Source organism: Ursus maritimus, unplaced genomic scaffold (assembly GCF_017311325.1).
Source record: "Ursus maritimus isolate PB19 unplaced genomic scaffold, ASM1731132v1 scaffold_2, whole genome shotgun sequence".
Classification (NCBI taxonomy): Eukaryota; Metazoa; Chordata; class Mammalia; order Carnivora; family Ursidae; genus Ursus; species Ursus maritimus.
Genome location: NW_024424452.1, coordinates 31,161,658 through 31,186,580, shown reverse-complemented (window position 1 = coordinate 31,186,580; position 24,923 = coordinate 31,161,658). Strand labels below are relative to the sequence as shown.

At 47.9% G+C, this 24,923-nt stretch overlaps 1 protein-coding gene across 1 annotated transcript in view; it reads right to left on the bottom strand.

Moving 5' to 3' along the window:
- GRIN2A (glutamate ionotropic receptor NMDA type subunit 2A) overlaps nucleotides 1-24,923 on the bottom strand; it is a 358,615-nt gene that overhangs the window by 45,112 nt on the left and 288,580 nt on the right. Inside the window, exons 5-9 of the mRNA XM_008696891.2 lie at nucleotides 23,388-23,556; nucleotides 23,124-23,277; nucleotides 17,995-18,120; nucleotides 14,378-14,607; nucleotides 7,074-7,234 (exon numbers count right to left, since the gene is read on the bottom strand). Of these exons, the coding sequence (XP_008695113.2) occupies nucleotides 7,074-7,234; nucleotides 14,378-14,607; nucleotides 17,995-18,120; nucleotides 23,124-23,277; nucleotides 23,388-23,556 (840 nt within the window). The remainder of the gene's footprint in view (nucleotides 1-7,073; nucleotides 7,235-14,377; nucleotides 14,608-17,994; nucleotides 18,121-23,123; nucleotides 23,278-23,387; nucleotides 23,557-24,923) is intronic.

The window sequence follows — 24,923 nt, the reverse complement described above, 5'->3', positions numbered from 1 at the left end:
GTTTACAAGAAACTTTTTTCCTGAGGGTTGCAAGTGATACTTCTGTTGCAGAACATCTGCTACAGGGGCGCCTGGGGGGCGCAGTCGGTTAGGTGTCCGCCTTCAGCTCAGGTCAAGTTCCCAGGGTCCTGGGATCGAGCCCCATGTTGGGGCTCCTGCTCTTCAGGGAGCCTGCTTCTCCCCTTTCCTCCCCCTGCTTATGCTCTTTCTCTCTCTCAACTAAATAATAAATAATATCTTTCATAGGAAGATTGTTTAAAAAAAAAGAACATTTGTTACATGTACAAGGATAAAAAGGAGACCACATCATCATCTGGCAATATCTCCGATAATGTTTTGGTGTACTTCATTTCTGTCTCCTTTTTCTCTCTCTCTGTCCTTCTCTCTCCATCTCTGGGTTTACAGAATTGGGACCCCACTTTAAACTTCCCCCCATTTGTTCCTATTCCTGACACTTTATGGGTGGCCTTGAAAATCCACTAGTATAGTTTCAATCGAGTTTAACAAGAAATAATTGCAACCACACACACACACACACACACACACACACACACACACACACAAAGCTGCCTGTGCTTTCCTGAGTTTTTATTACAGAAAAAAATTCCTAACACTGTGATGTGGTCGCAATTACTTTCAAGCTTTATTTGCAGTGTGGGGGTGGATCTCAGAAACCAGGTCATTGTCGATCTGATTTTCTCTGGAGATGACACTATCCCACTTAGGAGAACGGCTCACCGGACCTTCATGTCTACGGCTGCACCTGGCAGCTGAAAATGAACCCTCTGAGTCTGATTCCGTTTGCCTGATGAAAGATGGCGAATAAAACGCGCCCAAACGGCATCCTGGAAGGAACATGCCCTGCACAGCAGCTAACCATCGGGGAGGATCCCGATGCCTTCCCTGTCTTGCCTTGGCAATCTCCGTACCTCTGGACCAGTTTCTTTTGAGTATGGAAATGAGGATGCTGTGACCTCATCAACTCTCAGATAGTCAGTTGATACATATACAGTATAAAATAGATGTGTCTTAGATGCAGTATTAAAGAGGCATATATACACATATATATAAAGTTCAGTCTCCAATTCGTCCTTGAGCTCTAACCTCTTACACCCAACCATCTAGCTGGCATTGCCGTGGGGAGGCAGACCCAGTAATAATTCTTTTTTTTTTTTTTAAAGATTTTATTTATTTATTTGACAGAGATAGAGACAGCCAGCAAGGGAGGGAACACAAGCAGGGGAGTGGGAGAGGAAGAAGCAGGCTCATAGCGGAGGAGCCTGATGTGGGGCTCGATCCCAGAACGCCGGGATCACGCCCTGAGCCGAAGGCAGACGCTTAACCGCTGTGCCACCCAGGCGCCCCAGACCCAGTAATAATTCTTAATAATTCTACAATGTAGTCACTTAGTTAAATAGCGTTTTGATTTACTTAGTTAAGCTCAGGTCCTTCATCTCTTAAAACAGGTAATAATGATACTAGCTCTTAAGAGTGCTGTGAGGAGGGGCGCCTGGGGGGCTCAGTCGGTTGAGCTTCCGACTGTAGATTTCCGCTCAGGTCATGATCTCGGGGTCATAGGATCGAGCCCCACGTAGGGCTCCATGCCCAGCGTGGAGTCTGCTTGAGTTTCTCTCTCCCTGTGCCTTTCCCACTTGTGCTCTCTCTCTCTAAAGTAAATAAAGAGAATTTTTAAAAAGAGAATACTGTGGGGATTAAATGAGATCATGCGTGTGAAGCGCTTGGGGGGGCATCTCACAAACCGTGAGGTTTCAATCAGCGCAGAGATGACATGGGTCTGCGAGGACGCTGTCCCGAAGGCACTTCCACCTGAACACGCCCAAACTTTCTTCCATGCCTCCGCTCCTTCTGTGCCCTCCTCCCCAAACGCCCTTCCTCTTCCCTGTCCTGTCTGCTCCCGATGGAACACCATCTCCCCACAGGTACTGACCGAACGTCTTCAAAGCCACGGACGACCTTACCTGGGTCAGCAGAAGTGCTAATGAAAACATGGATCACGGACCCCCTGGCTTGGAGACTCTGTGCTCCAGAACAGGGGTTCGATGCCCACCTGTCCCACGAAGGCAGTTCTGACACATGCAAGTAGCTGTGACCGCTCCCCTGAGCTGCTTTGCACAGACACGCCACCGAGCACCATGCGAGCCCTGCCGTACGTGCTTGTGGGTAAAGGCAGCCCTCCCTCCCAGTTCTGCCTGCTCAATGTAAGGGAAGCTGGAAGATGCCTGCCAGTTTCCCGACACTGTAGAGCTGGAAATGAAATCAGATAGACAGGGGAGCGGGAGGCCGAGGGCTGAAGACTGATGCTTCTAAAGGAAATCAGGACTTTTCATAAACTTATATATAAGTAACTGTACATGAACATCAGCTAGAATAACCACAAACCATCCCACTGTGTCTTGAAATATGAGGCTCTTAGGAGTCCTGGGGATGTTGACTGTTTAATTTAAATTTGGCGTAAGTGCTAGGCTTGCACTCTTGCACTCTTGCCGAAACTGCTTGGAGAACATCAGCTTCTGATGACGGAGCATCTGTAAAACTAAATCTGCCTCCACTCGTTTCAGCTTCGGCTCCCTCTTCTAGAGCAGATGTTCTCAGAAGTGGATCAGCGCCTGTCAGAATCACCTAGCGAGCTTGCTAAAGCAGGCCGAGTCCCCGGCCCCTGCCCCCGGAGATTCGGGGTCTGTTGGCTCAGTGGGGCTCAGGAACCCACATTGTTATTAGCCCCCCCCCCCCAACTCAGACTCAGGCCACACTCCGAGAAACCCCGGTCTAGAAAGCCGTCTCATCTCTGTCGACATTCTCACGTCAAATCTGGTTTTCTCATTGACTGGCCGGATGCTTTCTGGGATGGTCTCTCTCCATTTATCTTTGGTTTCAGTGAACAATGAAACTGCACTTAGTTTCAGGTTTCTCTCTACTTACACTCTTAAAGCAATTATGGATCCCGGGGATAAGCTACATGGTTCTATTGATTGGTCTACTTTTTATACGTTGTCTCGATAAAATGTGTTTAGGGAACGAACTCCTTCAGAACAGGGGTTCCCGGAGTTCGGCAGGCCTCAGGATCACCTGCAGCAGGAGGATGCCTGCTAACATGCAGACCCCCGGGCTCCAGCACTGGAGAGCAGGTCCTGTGTCGGGCCCAGGAACTTGCAGCTAACGCGTAACCGTGGGATTCAGATACCGCTGGCTCCCTGGCCGGGCCTGGAGACCCCCAGCTGGGGACACTGACTCTACCTCCTTTCTGCACAACTGACAGTGTTTAGATACATGGTTTGTCTGGATTTTATCTTTTTGGAAAGTTCTAAATGAAGCGTTCAAGCGTTTGACACAAATAAGAGAATATCACAACCATGTCAGAGACCAAAGAACCCAGTGTTTTTGGTTTTTAGATGGGAAACTGAGACTCCGAGACAGGAGAACTCGGACGGAGACCAAGCTGGGACTCGTAAGCATAACCCAAGGCCTCACTTGTGTTCCAGGCCCTTTCAGGCTCCACAAAGGAGCCTCCGTATCCACTGACCCTGGTGTACATGCCCACATCTTCACTGAGCAGCAGACGTCCTAGACCCCTGTGCACCCAGGCGCGGCCCAGCAGCCGAGCTCGACACTCTGGGTTTTCTAAGCCAGGGCTTGTGGGATTTTAGGGTCCTGGGGGGCCCCAAAAAGGGAATGTCCTCAAGTTTAACAATTCAGGGCGCATAGGGCTCCTCTCTCTACCTTCCAGAGAGGTGGAAACTTCTAGAGATGCTGTGGAGAAGGAGGGGAATGACTATATTTTTAAAGCTGGGTGGTGGGGATGTGAGGAGTTCATTTTGTTATTACTCCTTTGACAGTATATCCCCGTGATAGTTACGCTTGTGAAATTATTTCAGACTACACATCATATTTTAAATAACCTATTTCATGATGAAAAATTTAAAAAGGAAATGAGATGTGAGAGGGAAGGAAAAGATCAGAAGCAAGGTGACGTAGATACTTGACGGACAGAAGTTTGGAGGGGGAGGAGCAGACGTGACCCACACGGAGTTGGTCGGGTCTCAGGGCAGTTCTGTGGTGGCCCTTTGCTTCTCAGAATCACTCGAGGGCTTGGAGTCACAGCTCCTGCTATCACCTAAGAGGAAGTCCAAACATGAAAAAACTCGACCAGAATAGAAGAAAATGTGAGAAAGTAACTTTCTGCCTTTGGAGTGGAGAAAGACTTTTGAATTATGACTCAGAATCCAGAAGCCTTAAGAAAAGATTGATAAATTTGACTGTAAAAAACAAATTAAAAAATCGGCATGGAAAAATAATACCATCTGGAAGCTCAAAAGATAAGAAAACCAGTAACACCATTTGTAACCATACCACAAACAAAGGGCTTATTTGTCCAATACATAAATTAGTAAGAAAAAGACCAACAGACCAATAAAAAAGAAATAATGAATGTTTTCCAAAAAGGAACTGCAGAAGGCTTTTAATTATGCACCGATTGAGCTGAAGAGACCCGCGACACTCAGGAAATGTGGTCACTGTGGGGGGCACCAGGAAGAAGAGAAACAGTGTGGGAGGAAGGTTCTTTACTGTTTATCTTTTTATACAATACTTTTTGATTTTGAATTATGTAAATGTGCTCTCTATTCAAAATTTAATTTAATTAATTTAAATAATTAACCAAGCAGCTTGTTAACCCAGTAAGTGGTTTTCCCCAACCTTAACTCCACCAAAACTGAACCTCCTGGAATGAGCACGGCCATGCCCTCACCATTACGGGCATGCGGAGTTCGTTCTTTTTCTTTTTTAAAGATTTTAGTTATTTGAGAGAGAGAGAGAGAGCATGAACAGGGAGAGGAGCAGAGGGAGAAGCAGGCTCCCCACTGAGCAGGGAGCCTGATGCAGGGCTCGATCCCAGGACTCTGGGATCGTGACCTGAGCTGAAGGCAGATGCTTAACCAACTGAGCCACCCAGGTGCCTGCAGAGTTATTTCTTTAAAAAAGACTCCTACTCCTTTAGCTCTAGTTTCTGAGCTTAATGTAACAGCACAAAATATCCCCCACATGGAAGACTGAGTAGAGGGCAAACCTGCCATCTGCCCAAGTTTGCTGGGATAGATGTCATAATTGTTACATGGCTTCCAGAAAACAATTTGTACCATTTATGGCCAGGAACTGTTTCCATTCCTCTACTCCTTTTTGTTCGTATTGTTTTTTAAAAAATGGGAAAAGAAAGAAAACAACGCATTTTGTGAGCTGGCTGACAGATGGATGGAGAGGGGGCGAGCTAGGCTTCACCTGCTGTTTCTAACCAATGTCGTCCATGTTTGCATTCGCGGTTTGTCCCAAGCAATAGTATATGTTGATGCAAAGACCATGGCAGAAAGAAACAAAACCTATACATGGGTCTGGAAAGTCATCAGAATTTCCTGGAATCTACTAAAATCGAACATACACACATCCTGTAGCTTGGCGACTCCCGTCTTAGGTACATAGCGAGAGCAACGTGGCTCCCTCGTGCAAGGACAGACCTGCATGAGAATACCCCTGGGAGCCCTCCTCGCCACAGCCCTGAATGGGACACCACCTCAACGGGCAACAAGATGAGAAGTGATGGGTAACTTTGGAGCATGTGCCCATCCTGAAATCCCCCGCAGCAATGAGAACAAAGGCGCGGAAGGACATGGACAGTGTCACAAACAGACCTGCTGAGCTGAAAGAAGACAGAAAATGTCTGGTGTGATTTCATTTACATGTGAGAATAACAGGCCAAAAGAATCCATAGCTTTAGAAGCGAGACTGGCCACTGGAAAAGGGTGCGGTGGGCTTCCTGGGGACTGGCTAGGTCTTCTGAACGGACCTGCACGGTCAGCTTGTGCGAAGTCCTCAGGCACTACACTTCCTGTGTGTATCTCTTCTGCATTCGTGTGACGCTCGGATAAAACGTTTCTAAAAATCACCCCGAGCCAGGATGAGGGGTGTGTGGATGAGTTTGGGATAAGTCACGGGCTCGGCTTCTCAAGCCCCTGCTGAGGTTCTAAAGAGATTCCAAAGAGACTGAAGAGACAAAATGCTGCCAGCCACAGCTTCTGGAAAGCAGGCAGGGACGGAGCTTGAGGGTTTAGACGGGGCCCGTCTGCCCCACCAGACACGAGGGAGCAGGCCAGGGGGGCTTGCAGAACAGCCGAGAGGAAGAGGGTGCGGATGAAGTTCCAGGGTAACTCACTGCTCAAAAATCCCTGACGACCAACGTGGTCCACAGAAATTCGCTTTCTGGATCAGCAACACTGCCCCCGTTAAAGAACTTCATTTAGAAACAGAATCGTTTTGAATGGAACCCTTCCCAAACTGCATTTCGCACATCCCCGACATTCTGAAGGTCCCATTAGGAGTCCCATCTTACAGATGAGGCTGAGAACAAGGAGGTGTCTACCCAGAGTCGGAAACAGCAGCGGCAGGGGGAGGAGAGGCGCGCTCCGGCTTCACGTCCTCAACTCCCAGCCTCTGCGCCGTCTTTTCTGGACAGCTCCTTATTTCGAGCGTGCTACGCTCTGTGATGCCAACAGGTGGACAGAAACATTAGCGGCAGCTTTAGAGAGACTGAGTTCACATTGCTTTTCTCTCCCCATTTCCTTTCTTCTCCGTCAATGTGATACTTTCAGCTTTCAAACAAAGCTGTACCCCAAAAACTCCTCCCTAAAATCAATAAAAATCTATAGCACTTCGTTTCCAGCACTTTAAATAAGTTAACAAGCTCTTTAGATCTTTCCCTTTGACTAAAATATCCCACTGAGTGGGACCAAGTTCTTTATCAGTTTAAGAAACCCCTCTGGTTCTCTGCATTTCAAAGTGCCCTGGATTTGCGTTTCCTTAACACAACTCAGAAGGAAGCCGGAGACGCTCATCGGGTCACAAAAGCAGCCCTCGCCTGGGGTTCCTTAACGGCAGCTGCTTTCCAGAAAATACAGAGCTGAGGGCAGATAAGCACCAAGGCACGCAGAATCATTTTCTGTGAGGTTTATGGGCTGACGGGCCTGCGGAGGGAAAAATACACAAAAAAAGCAACCCATCATCCTTACCCTGTTTTCAAGCTGACCAAGGCATCCTCCACTCCCTTCTGATTGAATTTGGTCATGTACTGATGCATGTAGGGGTAGTTATTACGAATGTTTCTCTCAGTACTGCCGTTAGGCACCGTGCCAAATCGGAAAGGTGGGGAATAGTCGTGAGGTCTCTGAAACTGGAGAGAGAGAGAGAGAGAGAGAGAGACATGGACAGACAGGGCAGAGACACAGAGAGGAGGAGAAGTCAGCCACCATTCTGTCTTGTGTCAAGGGTTAAACATTTGCATGCCTTAGCACAGGACAGTAGAAAAACCATGCATTTCTGGGCTTCCTTTTTTATTTAATCACACCTGCCACTGGCCTGCCAGCTCTAGGAGGTCGGAAACAGCGTCTGTCTCATTCCCCCCGCCCCCCCCCCGCCTCATCCCCCAGTGCCAAGCAGCGGGCCTGGCTGGGTGTGTGAGAGATACTTGTTGGCTTGACTTTTTTGGCCCCGTTATAGAGACTAGCCTCGTGGGGGGCACGCGGGCCGTGCTCGGGAAACGCTAACTGAGCTGGCATTAAAGTATTGCTTTACTCAGGTCGTTGATCTATCTTCTAAGGAAATTTTCTGCTTGCCCCACCAATCGCTCCCTTCTCTGAATCCCATTGACAATGACCGTCACCTCCCCCAGGAAATGATGAAGAGCAACTGAACATGTCTCCCCAAAATATGCCTCTTTGGCATAAGGATCCTCTTAGGCTGGCTATTTTTAAGACACAGCAGATGGAGGGGAAGCTCTGAAGGGTAGAAGTTAACCCTTTCAGAAGAGGCATTTACACGGATAAGGGAAAGCTCCACATAGAGGGGTGTCTTCCTCTCAGCACCTGGGAAAGGAAGATGACTCGAACTCTAGAAACTCTTGTCAAAAGTGTCGAAGGCATCAACTTAAATCTGCATGATAACCTCACCCTTGTTTACTGTGCTTTTCCTGACAACCTCCCATCACTGGCCTCCCCACCCCAGCTCCCAGCATCTCTCTTTTGTGCCTAGCTGGAGGGGAGTTTAAGCTGGTGGCTTGGGCCATTGCAGGGAGGTACTTGGTTTTCCTGGGCATGTCCCAAGTCTACAGAAGGTACCCATGCTTTTGAACTTCTGTTTGTTTTCCTCCTCTTAATCTGTCTTTTATTACAGAGGTATCTCAGCCAAGAACCTAGAACGGTAGAGGGAAAATTACTTTTCCTCCCCTACAATGACTGTATGTTTGCCATTCACTCTTTCTCCACTCACCCATTCATTCATGCATGCATGCATCCAATACTTATTGGGGGCCTAATATATTCCAGGCATAATGGCAGGCTCCATGAACATTTCTTGAGCTGAAGTTCCTCCTAACCATGAGCTTCCTGGGGGTGCCTATGTCTTGTACAGCTCTCAAGCCTCCAAAAGGGTTGGATGTCCATACTCTGCTTCTCTTCCCTGATTGACTGATACTGTCTGTTCCCAACTTCAGTTTTTGGGGCAACCCAACCAGATTCATAGTCAAGAGTACTCGGTCTGAGCTTAGACACACAAATAAAATGTAGAGTCAGCACAGGTCAATAGTACAAGGTTGAGCTCAGGTTCAAAGGTTTAAAAATCAGGTTCTATCATTTACGAACTGTGGGACCTGAGATAAGGCACTTCACACTGCCTCCATTTATTTCCTGTCTCTAGGGTGGAAACATACCAGGACTTCCCTTGTAGGGTCAATGGGAAGTTTCAAAATTGTTAAAACTTGTCAAGTAATTAACATAGTGCCTGGAACAGAGTAAGCACTCAGAATCAATCACTATTGCTTTTTATTTTTACTATTAGCATGGGCAAAAAAAGTAACCTGGGCTTCATTTTTCAATGAGATACAAAATTTTGGAACTATAAAGTAGTGATAATAATGAACAGCACTGTGCCAAGGACTTCACAAATGTTGGATCATTTCATCCTCAGGATGAATCCGCCAGGTAGCTAATCTTAGAGGCCCCATTTTACAGATGAAGAAACTGAGGCTCTGAGAGGTTACATGACCGGTTTGGGATCCCACTGCTTGCAGGTAGCAGCCCAGAATTCAATCCACATATGCCTGGCCTCATGAACTCTGTCGTTCCTCACACACTGTCACTAGTAACCCTCTTTTAGAGGGAGGACCGTGAGACCCACAGAAGGGAAGGACACCCAGCAAATCCACGGCGGGACCAGGGCCGGGATCCACAGATGTCTCCGACTTCTAAGCCCACAAGTCTTCTATGCAGCTCAGAACCGCTGGAGAAGCGTCTGGGTTTACCCGAGTCAGACGGACTGAAAACATCATTCTCCTTTCCAGAATCACACTAGGTTTCACTATTAGAATTTCCAGTTGAAAACTGTGTCCCCTCAATTAGGCGTGCCACTGTGTCATAAGCAGCCGCCACTGCATTGGGGGAAGGGGCCACACACTGTCCAAATGAGATAGATCCTCCTGCTGGTGCCTTGGGCTGGGAGACTGCGTGTGTGTGTGTGCACGTGTATGTGTGTGCACACACACACAGGAACAGCAAAATGCTCTTTGCACTCACTGTGACAGGCAGTGCCTCAACTCATCACCAAGAGAGGACGAGGCCCCAGCCCCGGCTTGATGGCACAGCAGCCGCCGGCTCTGGGGACACAGTAACGGGCTGTCGGTAAATCTAGCTGTTACCGCAGTGGCTCTACTCTCCTGAGGCGCCCGAGATGGGCCCTTGCACCAGTGCTTCCGCTTCACTCCCCATCCCCCGCACAGGAGCCATGTAGCCCTTAGATTTCCTTCCGTCCCCACCTCTCCGCCTGACACAGGACGGAGACGGATATTCAGCCTCCGGGATGAACTGCACACTTCTCCGGCCTCGACTGTACCTCCCGATGCCAAACTCGGCCCAGCACGGAGATCCAAGGACCTTTCCTACTGGAGGAAAGGTGGTCCCACTTCATAAAGCACGACTCTTGGTACATGTTCCATAGACCAGGACATGTCTCCAGGTCCACCCTCTGCACGCATGCACGCCCCTTCAGAGCATGCTTCCTACGTGTGATATACTCTGACGTCATCTGCTGTGTTCTATTTTTTCAACGGTCCTGACCCTTCCATCGATTTCATGACTCACTAAAAAGCCAGGATCTACAGTGTGAGAACAGTTAGGGGCCAGCACGGCTCATCTCCACAATCCCAGGGCCTCCCGCTGCGGACATGTCCCATGTAGTTTCCGGAATGACTTCTAGTGCAACTTTCTCCCGGCGAGCTCCGTGTGCAAACAGAAAGAAACAAATGTGGGCTCAAGCAAGGGAAGGGGTGATGCAGGGGGGTCCACGGTCAGCAAGACCACAGAGCAAAGTACTCATGATGCCTGGCAGCGGCAGAACTCCCTGGCGTTTCTCTCTTTCAAGGCAAGCTCTTCGGGATGGAGGAAGGACAGATGGAAATTAGGGGAAATAAAATGTTTAGGGGAAACGTGGCAACTGACCAGGACATTTCTTCATTCCTCTTACACACCCGAACTATACATTTATTACAAATATCTGCCTTCCGAAGCTATGAATGAGGGACATTGGCACCTGGAGCCCTGTATTTCAGGTGCGGTCTTCTCTGGCTGCTGGTGGGCTACAAGCTTCCGGAGGTCAGCATCAAACAACTGTGGCCCTTAGGGGGTAGAGGAGGCTGAGAGGCCTCTGTTGAGCCAGTGACCACCCAGCAGTATGAGCGCAGTGCTCAGAGACAGCACAGCTCTATGGGGACACGTTCCTGGGCTCCTCTACCAAGGAAAGTTCCCGAATTCCCCCCCAAAGACCAACTAGTGCAGTGGTCCTTGAGACCCTGGATGTGAGGAACGGGCTCATGGGGCAGTGCTGCTGATCATGAAGGAGGAGGAGGAGGGGAGTGATGAAGAGGAGGGGAGGGGCAGTGGAGGCGGGGAGGGAGGAGGGTGGAAGGAGGAAGCAGCACTTCTAATAGGATTATCTCCCATGTGCCAGGCACCGTGTGGGGATTATTCCTAAGCCTCATATCAACCTTGCCAGAAAGGTATTAATACCCACCCCCACTCTTATTAGGAAATTAAGCTTTGGGGATACTGGCATACCGAAGGCCACGAACATTTTATGGCAAGGTCGAGATCTGAACACAGGTTCATTCAACCCCGAGGATGACACTGCTCTTCCTACTACGATAACCTGCCTCCCAGGGATGGAGCTCCTCTACCTGAGATTGCCAATATGTTGGAAAGGTTCCCCACCAGCATTTCAACTTTCCTTTGGTGATTCCTAGGGGGAACATCTACCCGTGAATCTGCCTATTTACAATCGAAGCCCAAGCTCGTGTGAGCGCACCGTGGGCTTCAAAGGTGCTTTTCCCAGCAAGCACGAAGACGGCAAAATGCTTTAAAAGCATCGTAAACCTGAGCTGTTACACAGGTAATTGTGATTTAAAAAGAAAAAAAAAAAAAAAAAGGAAGAAAGGGGGATAAAAGCCCACTGTGTAGAGTATTAAAATAAGTTGATTCAATATAGATTTTTATTTTGCAGACTCTCTTGCTGTATCTGTTATTAATCTTCTGGGAGCATTTAGCTTATTTACTCCAAGAATTTTGCTGTTTATCTAATTGTATCAAACATTTAATTAAAAGAGCTATCCGCTTGCCACTAATGCTCTGAGCTTGGAAGCCGAGCGGTGTCCCGTGAGGATGTGGTATCTGTTACTAGGTGTCTCCAAGTCAGAGAAGGTCAGGCGAATTATTAGCGGTTCTAATTAGTTTTCCCACAAGCGGTCATGTTATTTAGACCCAAAACTATGTGGCAAGGGATTGCTTTCTCCCCTTGCCTTTGAAAATAGCAACAAAAAGCAAAATGGGCTGCCAACTGCTTTCTTGAAAAACGCTTTGCTGAGGACGGGGCCCTCACTGCCTCTGCGGGACCCCCAGCTGCTTCTTCGAGGCATTGTGTTTTGGCTCCCACGGTGTGATGGAGTCGTGTACCGGTGCTCTGTGGCTGTCGGGGACTCTAGAGGCTACAAGGCACGTTCGGGATGGCTGTCTCCTCTCATGCTTGCTCCAACGTCTTCTCCCAAAGGTACTGGGAGGAATGAGGAGACGGGGCCAGGTTCTGTGACTATAAAGGCACCACGCAGCCAGCACGGGGCATGGAGGGAACGGGAACACGACCTTCCTGACTTGATCTGCTGTCTCACAGGGGTCGTGCACTTTAGAAGCCAACCCTGAAGCAAGGGCTGGGTGAAGACGATGTTGTGAGGAGGGGCTCCCGGAGAGATCCGGAAGAGAGTGGGGGCAGGGGTTAGGGAGGGAGAGGAAGCCAGCTGAGGGGTGATTTGGGGCAAAGTCTCAGCTTCCACCTGGTCCCGTGGGGAGCTCCGGAGAGTAAAGCGTACCATGGGTTGGTGCCCCTGGACGCAGTGGAGCAGCTGGAGTTTTGGGCTCTCACACTGGTTATTGCTGGTTACAGGGGACTACAGGGATTGGGGGAGCTCAGACCCCCAGGCGTTTACGGTTGCAGTAGGCCAAGGTAATCACCCTGTGACAGTCCCTGGTAGGAGCCTCTGTCAGCAAATGCGGGAGGGGCACGCAGAGCTGGAAAAGGGGGTGCCAGGAGAGCTAGACGGGGCACCCACAGTGTCCTCCACACCACGCATTTCTCACTCAACACACAAGTATGTCCTGGGCGCCCCTAAGTGCCAGCTAACTCCATCCTAAGCATCACCTTTACTCTCAACAGTCTTACCTCCTTTATAACCGCTGCTCCTGCCTGGAATGTTCTTCCCCATTCACACTTACTCTTGTGTTAGTTGTTTTTTTCTACCAGACTTTAAGTTTCACAGGAGCAAAAGCTGAGGCTGCGAAGTTTGCCAGGATGGTTGGGAAGACCTCTCTCAGGAGGTGGTGTTTTCCCTGAGGCCTGAGAGTCAAGGAGGAGCCAGCCACGGATAATGGGAAAGAACATTCGAGGCAGAGGACGTAACCAGTGCAAGAGCACTGTGGTGGAAAGACGCTTGGGGTATTGAAGGGACGTGGTGGGGGGGCTCATGAGCAAGAGGGAGGGAGCACGTGGGGGTGGGCCAGATGATCCAGGGCTCTGCCACCACAGGAAGCAGACTGGCATTTATTCAAGCCACAGTGGGAAGCCATTAGAGAGAGGCCAACCCAGCCCCCGCCCCTCATCATCTCCCTGATGACAGGCCTTCTCTGTACCTCTTTCAAGCACAGCATATGTCACAGATAAGCGGTTAGGGCTTTTCATGGTTGATTTTCTATTCAGCAGTTTGTTGACGAATGCCAGAAGAATATACGTAGACTTATGTCAGCAAGACATGCTGGTGAGATTTTATAAAGAGAGACGATTATCCGCATACACGAGACGGACAATCTTGGCCGCGCAGCAATCCCCACACTGCTGAGCTTAGCAAATCAGAGTTTGTTTGCTGAACCTAAGATTTCAATGGAAGGATGCACCCAGTTTACCTCTTTTCTTCCTCCAGTGTGCCTTTCTGAATAGCCACTCACAGCCCGCCGCCCCCCCCCCCCCCCGAATGGAGACGGCAGGTGGGATTCCTGCCGCCTTGCTGATGGTGGAAGCGCAGCCCCACCACAAGGGAGGGCTGGAGATGTGCCTGAGTGAAAGAAGCCGGTGGCGTTGGCGAATGAAAAGCCTCTCTGTCCCTTTTGTGTCCCTTCAGGAAATTTCAGGTGAGTCGGGAATGCAGACGGTGGGGGCTGTCTGACTCCCGGGTAAAAGGAGCTGTCAGGCTTGTCTCTGGTAGGCTTAAGAGAGGACTTTTTTTTTTTTTTCCAGGTCATGAGTGAGAAATCCAAGGCATGGCAGATATTAGAGACTCGGCCAAGGCCAGAGAATGGGGGGGTGGCTACGGCCGGGAGCACCCCACTTCCTCCCAAGTGTTTCCTCATCGAGGCTCATGGATCTTCTCCACCCTCACACGCTCCCTTGAAGGGAGAACTCCAGCCTTGGGACCTCGCATGAGTCACAGAGCCTTGGGAAGCGTCCCTGCTATGATCCTATAAATATGAGAAATGACCATTTGGGGAAACAATGCTTCCAAATGAGATCTGGAATCTTTTAGACCCTGGAGGGCTGAGCTTAAGGTTCTGTTTCTAAAATTCTTAGAAATATGCCAATTGAAGTTCAGAGAAAAGACACAAAACCCCTCCGGCTTCGTGCTTCAGAGTCGGTGGTGGGTTTGGATGGTAGGAGCCCGAACCGCGCCCTTCTAAGTAGAGACCATTTAAGATCCACCCCTCGGGCGGTGAGGAAAGCAAGGTGACATTACCTTTTTGTCACTGAGGCCGGTCACTTGGTCCACAAATTCCTCCTGGATCATGAAAGCAGCCAGGTTGGCCGTGTAGCTGGCCAGGAATATGACAGCGAAGAAGGCCCACACAGACACCATGATCTTGCTGGTGGTCCCCTTGGGGTTCTGCACCGGCACGGAGTTGTTGAACACCAGGCCCCAGAGGAGCCATATAGCTTTGCCAATCGTAAAAGAAGGCCCGTGGGGTGCTGCAAGTAACAGAAAGGACACTCTCAGCATTTTCTCCAAAGGGCTACGTGGTGGCCGCCCGCAGCCCCGCCGCTGGCCAGAAGATGGAACGGTCTCTCATGCTTGTGCCCCATCACTGCCCAGAACCCCGGCCACCACAGCTCCCTTTATCTTGAAAAACGAGCATTCTTTCTGCATTGCTATCTGGCTGGATTCCTGCCATGTTTCTTAAAGAAGGAGAAATCAAAAATAAAAAGAAAGGAAAAGCAACTGGCCATGCAGAATGTGGGTTTGGATGAGAAGTCGCGTTAGGGCCGGTTGTAAATTTGGATTCAATTTCCATTTGGGGGAACCAATCTCCTTTAATAAATGTAGCAAGCCTTACAAAAATGTGTGCGTGGGGGCAGCTTCGGTTTCATGGGCTGATGTGTGGTATTCTAATCCGACTGTCCCTAGCAGTTGCTTCTGCTCAAACGCACGTGTAAAGGGAGCACAGTGGAAGAACGAAGCCAAACGGAAACCCTCTGCAAATGGAGACATCAAGGAGCAGAGCTAGAGAGCTTAATTCTTCCACCGCTTCACAGATGGAAGACATGTGGCTGCAGGTCATGGACCATGAGCTCTGAAATCCCAGCACTTTTTCTTCCTCAGGGTAGCCCTGCAACAGCGACGGTTCCCTTCTGGGATTCCGAAACGTGCCTCGTAGCCATCTTAGCTAAAGAGGCAGGGCAAGATGGCACAACGTATTGGGGTGGGCAGTATGCCCACCGGGAAATGCACACGTTAGGGCTTTCATGTCTGTTTTTGCACAAGGGGAAAGAAAAAAAATGTATGCCCTCTTTTCACGGGCAAGAGGTCTTCCTTTAACAGAGGGTTAATTTTTACATCATTTATGTAGATGAAGATATGAAAAAATGACCTACTCAGACTTCGGTTGGCAACAGCAGCAGAGCGGGCAATAAATAAACTGGCAGAAGTGATCACTGATGAAAGGTATGAAGGTCTGGGCAGGGAGCCTGGGAGAGGCAAGCTTTCTACACACCGGAGGCCAAACTGCGACCATACAGCAGTATTTATAATATCCCCCGCACGGCACATTAAAGGGAAGCCAATTAATTCTGGTACGCTCAAATCTCAAATGCCTCTGTCTCTCTTTGCCTAGTTTTATAATCTCCTGGGCTTATTCCCAAGATGCCAAGAACTCTTAGGAAAAATAAATAAATAATTAGAGCCCATCCAGTTAACTTCATGAACTACTGGATTTTTCTGAGGGTTGCATGTGGCCCAGGAATGACGGCTGTTTGGGAATCAGACATGGGCCCTCGCAGGGGTTCTGTCCAAGACTTTTGGGAATTAGTGATTCGTGAATACTATTACTGAGCCGTGCGTACAATCTTCCCCGTCAAGTGCAGTGAGACGTACCAGAAAGACACGCTGCACAAAGAAACCAGTCGCTGCCCTTTGTCGAGAACTTCCACAAGCGGTTGAGCAGAAAACGAGAAGCCTCGGGGCGATGGAAGGGCGGGGAGGTGGCGGGCTAGGTTCCTCCCTTTACGACAGTCTTCGAGGTATGTGCTTCAGCCACGGAAGGAATTACCACACATGACCATCCTTTGGATCAGTTTTATCTTCCAAGACATGGTCCTGGTCTACCTGCTCATCTCCTGCTAAGTCCAAACCACTGTAATCCTTGCTCTCAGAAAACCAACACCTTCCTCCCTGGGCTCCCTCCGTCCACTGCTGCTTGCCCCTCCCCTTGTCCTGACAGAGTAGCCCCAGTGACCTTCCCACACTGCACACATTTCATCCTGCCTCTTCCCTTCATCTTGTATCACTGTCCACCTCACTCACCCCCATCTTCTCTGTTTCATCAAGATCGATTCCCTGACAAGGCCTTTGCATGGGCTGTTCCCTCTGCCTAAAATGCTTTTCCCTCCATTTTTTCACATGACTTCTCATCCTTGAGGTCACAGCTCAAATGTCATGTCTTCTGAAACTTCTTCCCTGCGTGGCTGCCATCTTACCTGAAGTAGTGACCCCTACCCCCCACCCTTGCCCGCCATTACTTCACTTTGGTTTCTATTCCTCTTCTTAAAATGTATTACCATCTGGGATTATTGATATAAGTGTTCACTTGTGGTTTTGCAACTAAACTCTCAGCTCTCCGGGGGTCAGGAAGACTCTATCCAGTTTACCGCGTTATTCCCCTGTACTAGCACAGTGCCTGGCACCTTACCCACTCAGTAAATACTCATGAGAGAAATGCACAAATTCGCAAAGAGCACAAACTCTGATCCCCCAAACGTGAATACCGATTCCACTGACGTATGATCCCTCACAGAAAACCTTCTCAGGCCCCACTCTGTGGGAAGCTCTGTATTGGTTAGTGACATTGCCCTCTGAGTGGAGGCTGACGATTCTCCCACTTAAACACAACATGATTATTCATGGCATTTTCACCGTGTTTTGTTGATGGGAGATGGTTTATATATAATAATCACCACTCTATGATGGTGAAGAAGTGGGAGGATTTCAATAAGACTAAGTCCCTAACAGATTCCCACGACCTACTGGCTGTTTCCAATACTGAATCTTCCAAGTGGAAAGAATATATGGCAAATTCCAGGGCCTTGATTTTGAATGGCTGTACACAGAAGACCTGCTGTCTCCCACCAACTTAAGTCATGTTTCAGGAAAGAGATTTGGTCCTAGCAGGAGCCTTCGGAGGCCATCCACTTAGCACGTGTCATGCATGGAGGAAAATGCACTCCGAAGTGATGTAATGTGTTTGTGCTGTGACATGAATACTGGTTTGCAGAGGAGCGGCTTCCTAAGTTATAGCCAATGACTCGCCCAGGGCAATTTTCTCTCTACTGATTGCAGCTTTATCAAGCACGATGCACTTAGGTCAGGCACTGCCAAGAGGAAAATGTAATTCTTTGGGGGAAAATACCACCTTATGATTATTTTTATCGTCAAATGAATGCAAGTGTGATTCAGTAATCTGGAGAATGTTCTGAAACTAGATTCTATAAAAGCCACTTTCTCTGCGTAGACGGAAGGCGAGATTCACTGCAATCTTCCCATTTCTTTTCACACAGATTTTAAAAGTTAATTGCCAGAAAAACTTCTTCGAATCTGCTCTCTCAACAAACTGTCCATCGTTTCCACCTAAGAACTGCGGACTCCGCATGATAAAACGACGGAAACGTTTCATTTGGCTTTACCCCTCTCTCAGCTGAGGCCGCTAACCCACACTGTATGGAACGACAGGCAGCCCTGGTGAGCGAGCTCCATTCACACCACAGACCCGCAAGACAGCAGAGGGCGATGCGTTCTGAATCGGAAACCTCTGTAGAAAGTCACGAAACAGTGTCTGCTTTGGGTTACACTGAGAGGGGTCTCACCTTTCCCTCTGGCCAAGCTTCTGTTGTATCCCACGGGGCTGAAGTACTCGAAGACGAAAACGGCGATGGCGGACACGATGAGCAGCATGACGAACATCATCACCCAGACGGAGGCGCTGAACGGCTCTGTGGACGGAGAGGCCAGAGCAGCGGGACGCGGTCAGGGACGCGCCCTCGCTACCAGGGCCGGCAGGGAGCCCAGAGGTCCCCCGCAGGCTCACCGAGAAACCCTCCCTCACGCGAATCTGATCACTCAAACGAAGCTAGTCACTGTGGATTCAATCGTCTACACCATCCTTCGTTCTACAAAACGGATGAGGTATTTGATAAGGCTGCATATAATAGGATAAAAATAGGAAAGAGCATATGACATTTTCCCAGTCGGGTCACGGAGAGTAAACACAGACGGGAGAAGGGATGCAAATGAAGAGGCCACAGGGTTCTATATGATTACAGCATCACCCAGGGGACCCACGCTAGGGGGAAGCAAGACTAGACCCAAATACTCAATCCTAAGGCTTCTGTGGATCAGCGTGGGTTTTATTCTTATTTTCATTTTATCCTTACATGCTGGAGGGATGATGGGCAGGGAATTCCTTAAGGAAAGGGAACATTACAACCCTTTAGAAAAGGATCATAAAATCACGGGGTTGACAGCAATATTGGAAGGTCATCGTCTCCCCCACTACTACCATACTCCCCACCCCACCCCTGCTCTGGACCGGATGAGCGCTCTACAGCTTTAAAATCTTGTTGATGTTGGTAATGGGCTTAAATGCATTTGAAAAGTCATTTGAGGATATTACATTCACATGGTAATTCAATGAAAAAGCATCACTTAAAGAGTAGAGGCAGTGAAGTAGTAGATGGATAGATGGTTATTTCCCCCCCACAGGAGTTTACATCAGCTCATTTTTTTTTTTTTAAGATTTTATTTGACAGAGAGAGAGCTCGAGCAGGGAGAGCAGCAGGCAGAGGGTGAGGGAGAAGCAGGCTCCCCGCTGAGCAGGGAGCTGGACACAGGACTCAATCCTAGGACCCTGGCGTCATCACCTGAGCTGAAGGCTTAACCAACTGAGCCACCCAGGCATTCCTATCAGCTTATTTTCACAGGGCTGTCTCAGAAGGTCAGGCCAAGTCACAAGGTTCTAGATCTTAGAACTCAGAAAGTTAAGAGCATTTATATTCAGTCTGATCGAGGCAGCTGAATGGAGCCACTGTATCCATATATGACACAGATTTGCTAAAAAATCAACAGAGGCTAAAATTTTGAAAAATGAATATATCTCCACCTGAACGCCTCACTGGGAAGAAACCGCCCTTGGACACCAATAAACTCATAATCTTTTGCCTCATAAGCAAACATTTTCTGAGGGTAAAATAGAAGAATCCCAATAACACCCTTGAATAGTAGACATGTTATTATTTTTAAATTGTTTTTCTGATGGAGCTAGTAATAGTCATAAAGAGCTAGGCTGGTCGCAAGCCACCTTACCATTCAAGTCTGTGACTACCTAACACAGCCAGAGGTCATCATAAATTCCAATTTAATGAGCTTACTACATAACAAGAAACGAGTATGTCCGAAGCTTTAACTACATTGGGTAATTTAGAAACGGGAAGGAATGCTTTGCAATGCAGTTTCAACAGTGAGGCTATGTTAAAAAGAAACTGGTAACAACACAGCCTTCGCAGTTTGAATAACACAAGATGAGTTCGAAGAAATCAATGGGATTGCAACTACAACATATCTTCGCTGAAATTACCCTGGGTAATAACAACATTATGTCCCTGAGATCATCGCAATTTGGTAATGAGGTGTATCCAAAAAGGAGAACAACCGAATATTCAAGATAGAAAGAAATGGCAAAGTAATTCTCCAAGTCGGGTATGCTAATGGCACGGTGTGTCTTCCCAGAGGAGGGTCACCCTGACAAGTCAATGAGCACAGACATGGAGTGTGCACGGCGGTGTGTGCTGTGCTCCATACACACGGTAAATTGAATGGACTAGTTGTTTGATTCCATGGTTAAAGCCAGAATGGGCGGTAGTGGTGGTGGTGCGCTGTTCAGGGTCCTGAAAAAGGCATCCCAGTTTAAAACATGTGCTTTTACTAATCTGATAACTTCTTTTCTCTGCAGATTGGGATAACACAATAAAAAATACAAGGGGGCATCCTTTCTGAGTTCTTCATCGGCACGTTACAATCTGTGAACGTGCAGTGGGCTTCGTTTGGTCACTGATGCATCCTAGTGAGGACACGAACTGTTCCAGAAATTAGGTGGAAGCTGGATCAAGCAACTGATCCCAGAGGTCTTCCCACTTGGAAGTGACATCTGTCCCTTGACTTGTGAGTGTGGCACAGGGATAAAAGAATTCTGCTATGGTGTCTGGTTCTAATAAGTTAGGTGCCTGGGCGTGCCCTGAAGGATTGCTACTCTCTCACACACACCACCACCACCACCACCACCACCACCACCACCACGTAGAAAAGCATTGCAATAATGGTGAGGCACCGTGTCTAAGGAGTGACCCAGAAATATTGCGGGTGGCTCTGAATTACATCCTCTACTGGTGTAAAGCGGACACCACATTCATCCATGAGGGGACTTCAATCTAGGAGGCTCTGGGTCAGCATTTCTTTGGATCAAACAATCCAACCTGCTTGGAGAGTCTTTGGAAGTAACTGAATGGAAATATGGCGAGAGACACCGCCTCTGTCCTTGATGAGCCTCTGGTTACATTTTTACACAAAAGCTCAGAGGCATTTACCTGCAAGTGTTTCCAAAGGGAGTTAATGGAGTTTGTGGAGAGAGGATAGGAAATAATGAAGAGCAATGCAATCAGATTTTGAATGTTTGGGCTCTTCCAGATGACTGAGCCAGTGAATGGAAAAATGTAGCTTAGCATGGTTCATTATGACTTTCAAAACCTGCAGATAATGACCGTAAATAAGGGGGTGCACAATCGAATAGGGATGTAACTTAGTGACTAAAAAAAATATTAAGCCTACTGATGTCAAAACAGCTTTGAAAAGTTTCCTCTGGCTACAGTGTATTTTATTTTATTTTTAAAGATACAATAGGTAGAGTAAGGGGGAAGGGAGGCTTAAGTTAGCAAAAATACCTGACTTTTTACGGACATGTTCTACGAATGCAGGTAAGATAAAAATCTAGGGGAAACTGGGTTGAGGCCAGATTCGATATCAGCGACCCATTTTTGATGAGCCAAGCCGGCTGATGGTATTTTTTTTTCTTCTCTGACTGAATTGGAAAAAAAGTTCTCTCGAGCTCACTATGGAGGTATGTTAACAACTTGTGAAAAGAAACAGATTTCTTGTGGCGCCTGGGTGGCTCAGTCGGTTGACTTGATTTTGGCTCAGGCCATGATCTCAGGGTCGTGAGTTGGAGCCCCAATCCCAAATCAGAGCCCATTTGGGATTCTCTCTCTCCCTCTGCCCCTCCCCTGCTCATGCACGCTCTCTCTCTCTCTTTCGAAGGAAGGAAGGAAGGGAGGAAGAGAAAAGAAAAGAAACAGATCTCTTTCCATGAACTCATTTTCCAACCTTTTCTTAACTTCCAGGGCCAAAGAGCCCTGTTAAAGGGTCTGCTAGGGAGTGGGAAACTGTGATAAGGAGTGGTTCGTGCATAACGATCCACCCAATCGTTGTGAAGATTCTGCACGCGTCGTGGGTATCAGTCGGCTGCATTTTTCATGGTGTCGTAAGGCTCCCTTACCGAGATGTGGGTCCATTATCCACATCAAAGACACAAAGGGAACATAATGAGGCGTGTATCTGTCAAGAATGCAAGTGGGGAGAACAGAACCAAATCCATGGAATGGTAAGGATTTCAACAGCTTAAATGGATTATCAAAAATGGAAATAGAAAATCCATACGTCTCTGTGAGTGAGGTGGTACCCAAAATCCTGCTAGTCAGCGTTTCACTCAAGAGAATGAAGCACAGACAGCTTCACCAGGTGCCACCACGACGTCTCCACGAGGACGGTGGGGAAACAAGACTGTGGGCCGGGAGCCGGTGGTATAAACTGGCTCCAGTCTGCAGGGCGGGCTCTCTAACAGACAAAGGTTCTTGTGTGTGTGTCTGGAAATGTGTAAGAAATTTGGTTGACTTTGATTTGTTTCCCTCTCTCGTGCAGCTTTCTTTTAGGGTCAGTGTTTGCCTGGCCTTCCTAAATCTGGGACAAACTCAAGGATACGGGGGTGCCAAGGAGAAGGGAATTTGAATCCCACTATCTTCAAGGTAGCCACTCCCAAACACTGTTGCTGATAACCAAATACTCCACACAATACTTTCAAGAAAAAATAAGCGATGCTTAGCTTTGTCCCATGCAGTTTCTCTCTCTCTCTCTGGCCAGGCATATACACATAGAGTGCTAAAGAAAACAGGATGATAGAAAGTAGAAAGTAGAGCTCTAACTTGCTCTAAAAAAAAAAACAAAACAAACAAAAAAACAACCAAAACAACCCCTTTGATGTCAAAACATAAATTTATGAAATAGTTAAAAGGAGAGTAAGGAATTTTCTCCCTTACAAGCCAGTCCGCTTGAAGGATAGTCACTTTTAAAATAGGATTCCATTAATTTCCAATCAGTATATGCTCTTCACACTACTTGTATTTTGTTTTTCAGAGTGCTGGTATAAATCACGGTGCAGTCATCATCATTTCACCCTCACATCCAGTAAATAAACAGCTGTCACTGCCAGGGAGGGAGGGAGGATGGGAATGATGCTGAATACAGCCTTATAGGCTGATTTAAATGAACTGTGGACAGACAGGTTTATTTTTTTAAATGTTTTCCAGGCTCTGAGACATATATCTGCTAATCTACATTCCATACAATCAAGACCAGCATCTGACTATGTGATGGTGTTTTCAGCAGATAGTTCCGAGTCAGAGATAAATGAAAGATGTTAACTGGGGGTGGGGGTGGGGGTGGGGGTGGAGGGAGGGAACTGAGCTCATTCAGATAGGACAGGCTTTGGAATGTGCTGATGTCATTACAAGGAACTGACCAAGGTCCTACCTGGTTCCATCCTTCCAGCAAACAAGACAAATACCTCTAATTCCCTGTGAGGAAAACAGTAGTGACCCTGCCGTCCACATACCTAGAAAAGCAGAAGGCGAGACAGTGCCGTTGCTTCTTGAAACCATGACACTGATCCCCGTCTCCACAAAGGGCACAGAGAAGTCCACCACTTCCGAGCGCTCCTCGTTGATGGTGAGGGAGCCGACCGCCATGACTGCCCGTTGGTAGACCACCTACATGCAAAGGCAAAGGAGCACAGAGACTTTACTTGTCCTTCCCACCGCCCCCGGAGCTCCGCAGGCATGGAGTCTGGATGTGAGCCCGCAGGAGGAAGGCCACTTACTTCGCCGATCATCCCGTTCCACACGTTGTTGACTTTCTTGCCATGCTTCCCGTTAGTCACCAGGTACAGGTCATAGGTGAACTTCACAGTGCGGGAAAGTTTCTTCAGGATATCGATGCAGAAACCCTTGCAGCATTTCTTAACGTTCACGCCCTCATTGGTTGAATTGCTGTAGGAAAAAAATCCCGAGACAGTAGAATATGAGCGCCGGGAGATTTACTCACAGTCGTTACCTAATACGCCTCCATGGTTTTCCATGTGGGAAACTGAGGCCCAACACGAGGCAGTAGTTTACATCGGCCAAGGGACAAAGTGTTCTTAATGGTGACAATAACCATGACAACGGCTTTTATTGAGTGATTATTTGTTCCGTGTACCATGCTCCATGATAATTGTTGAAATAAACTCCATCACATTTCTCATAGTTAATAGTAGTGTCTCCCCATTATGCCAGTGAGAGTTACCACCTGTTATACTTAAGTTTATGACACCTGCAGCCTCTCGAGACCAGAGTGCGGGCATCTGATTTAAGCCGAATTATAAAAGCTTATCGGAAAGTGGGAGAGAGACAGAAGATGTGAAATTCTCAGCTGTAGGAGGGTTTTGCTTTCTCTTATCACTGCAGATAGATGTTTGCAACCAAAGAGAAGAAATAAAGGTGGCTTCCTTAGGAAAGGCACTTTCCTTCCTGCGGAAAACGTGGCTGAGACCCGGAAGACCCGGGGCCTGCCTTGCGCCTGAGTCCATGAACTAAATGTGTCTTGATGGAGTCATCTGTCAAATGAGGGCTCCTTCATAACACTTTCCCTCCCTCCCTACATACAGGGAGTGTAAAAAGCTGACACTGGAAAACAGCAATGTCCTTGGTCAGGAAAAACGCTATTAAAATACGGAGGGTACGCCCTCTTAAAAGCTGTCATCATCTACCAAGGTGACATAGGCTGCTTTCTACCAGCCACCTTGCTTTATTTACCTGGCCAAGTTGCATTCAAAGGATATATAAAAATCAGAAAAGCCTTTAAAAAGGAAAGAAACAGGGTCTTCCCAATTAAGAGCTACTGCTTAGACAGCTCATGTAGGAAGATCAAGCCCTCTCTGGGCAACAGAGCTGGTCCACCCTGTGATGGAGGTCACTTGATGAGCCCAACTCCCCTGAGTCATGTGTGTCATGAGACATGTGCTCTGGACGGCCCATTGCTGGCACATCCACACACCAGACTGCTACCTAAGCACGACAGTGATGTTTATGGAAATCCAACAGCACAATAGGAAAATACTTCCATCTCCATATCACAGGAAAAAAAAGTAGGTTACACAGTGTTCCATACAGAACAGTCCTAGCTCTATAAAAACAGAGATGAGCTCATGAAATATCTGGATGGAAAACAATGAAATACGAAGTGTAGCTATTTTTGAATGGTGAAAATAACTTTTTCTCTTTTTCGTATTTTTGGGGTTTTTTCCCCCACGAATTAACTGCCATGAGTATATTCTACACACATAATTAGATATACACACACACCTCAAACACCACTG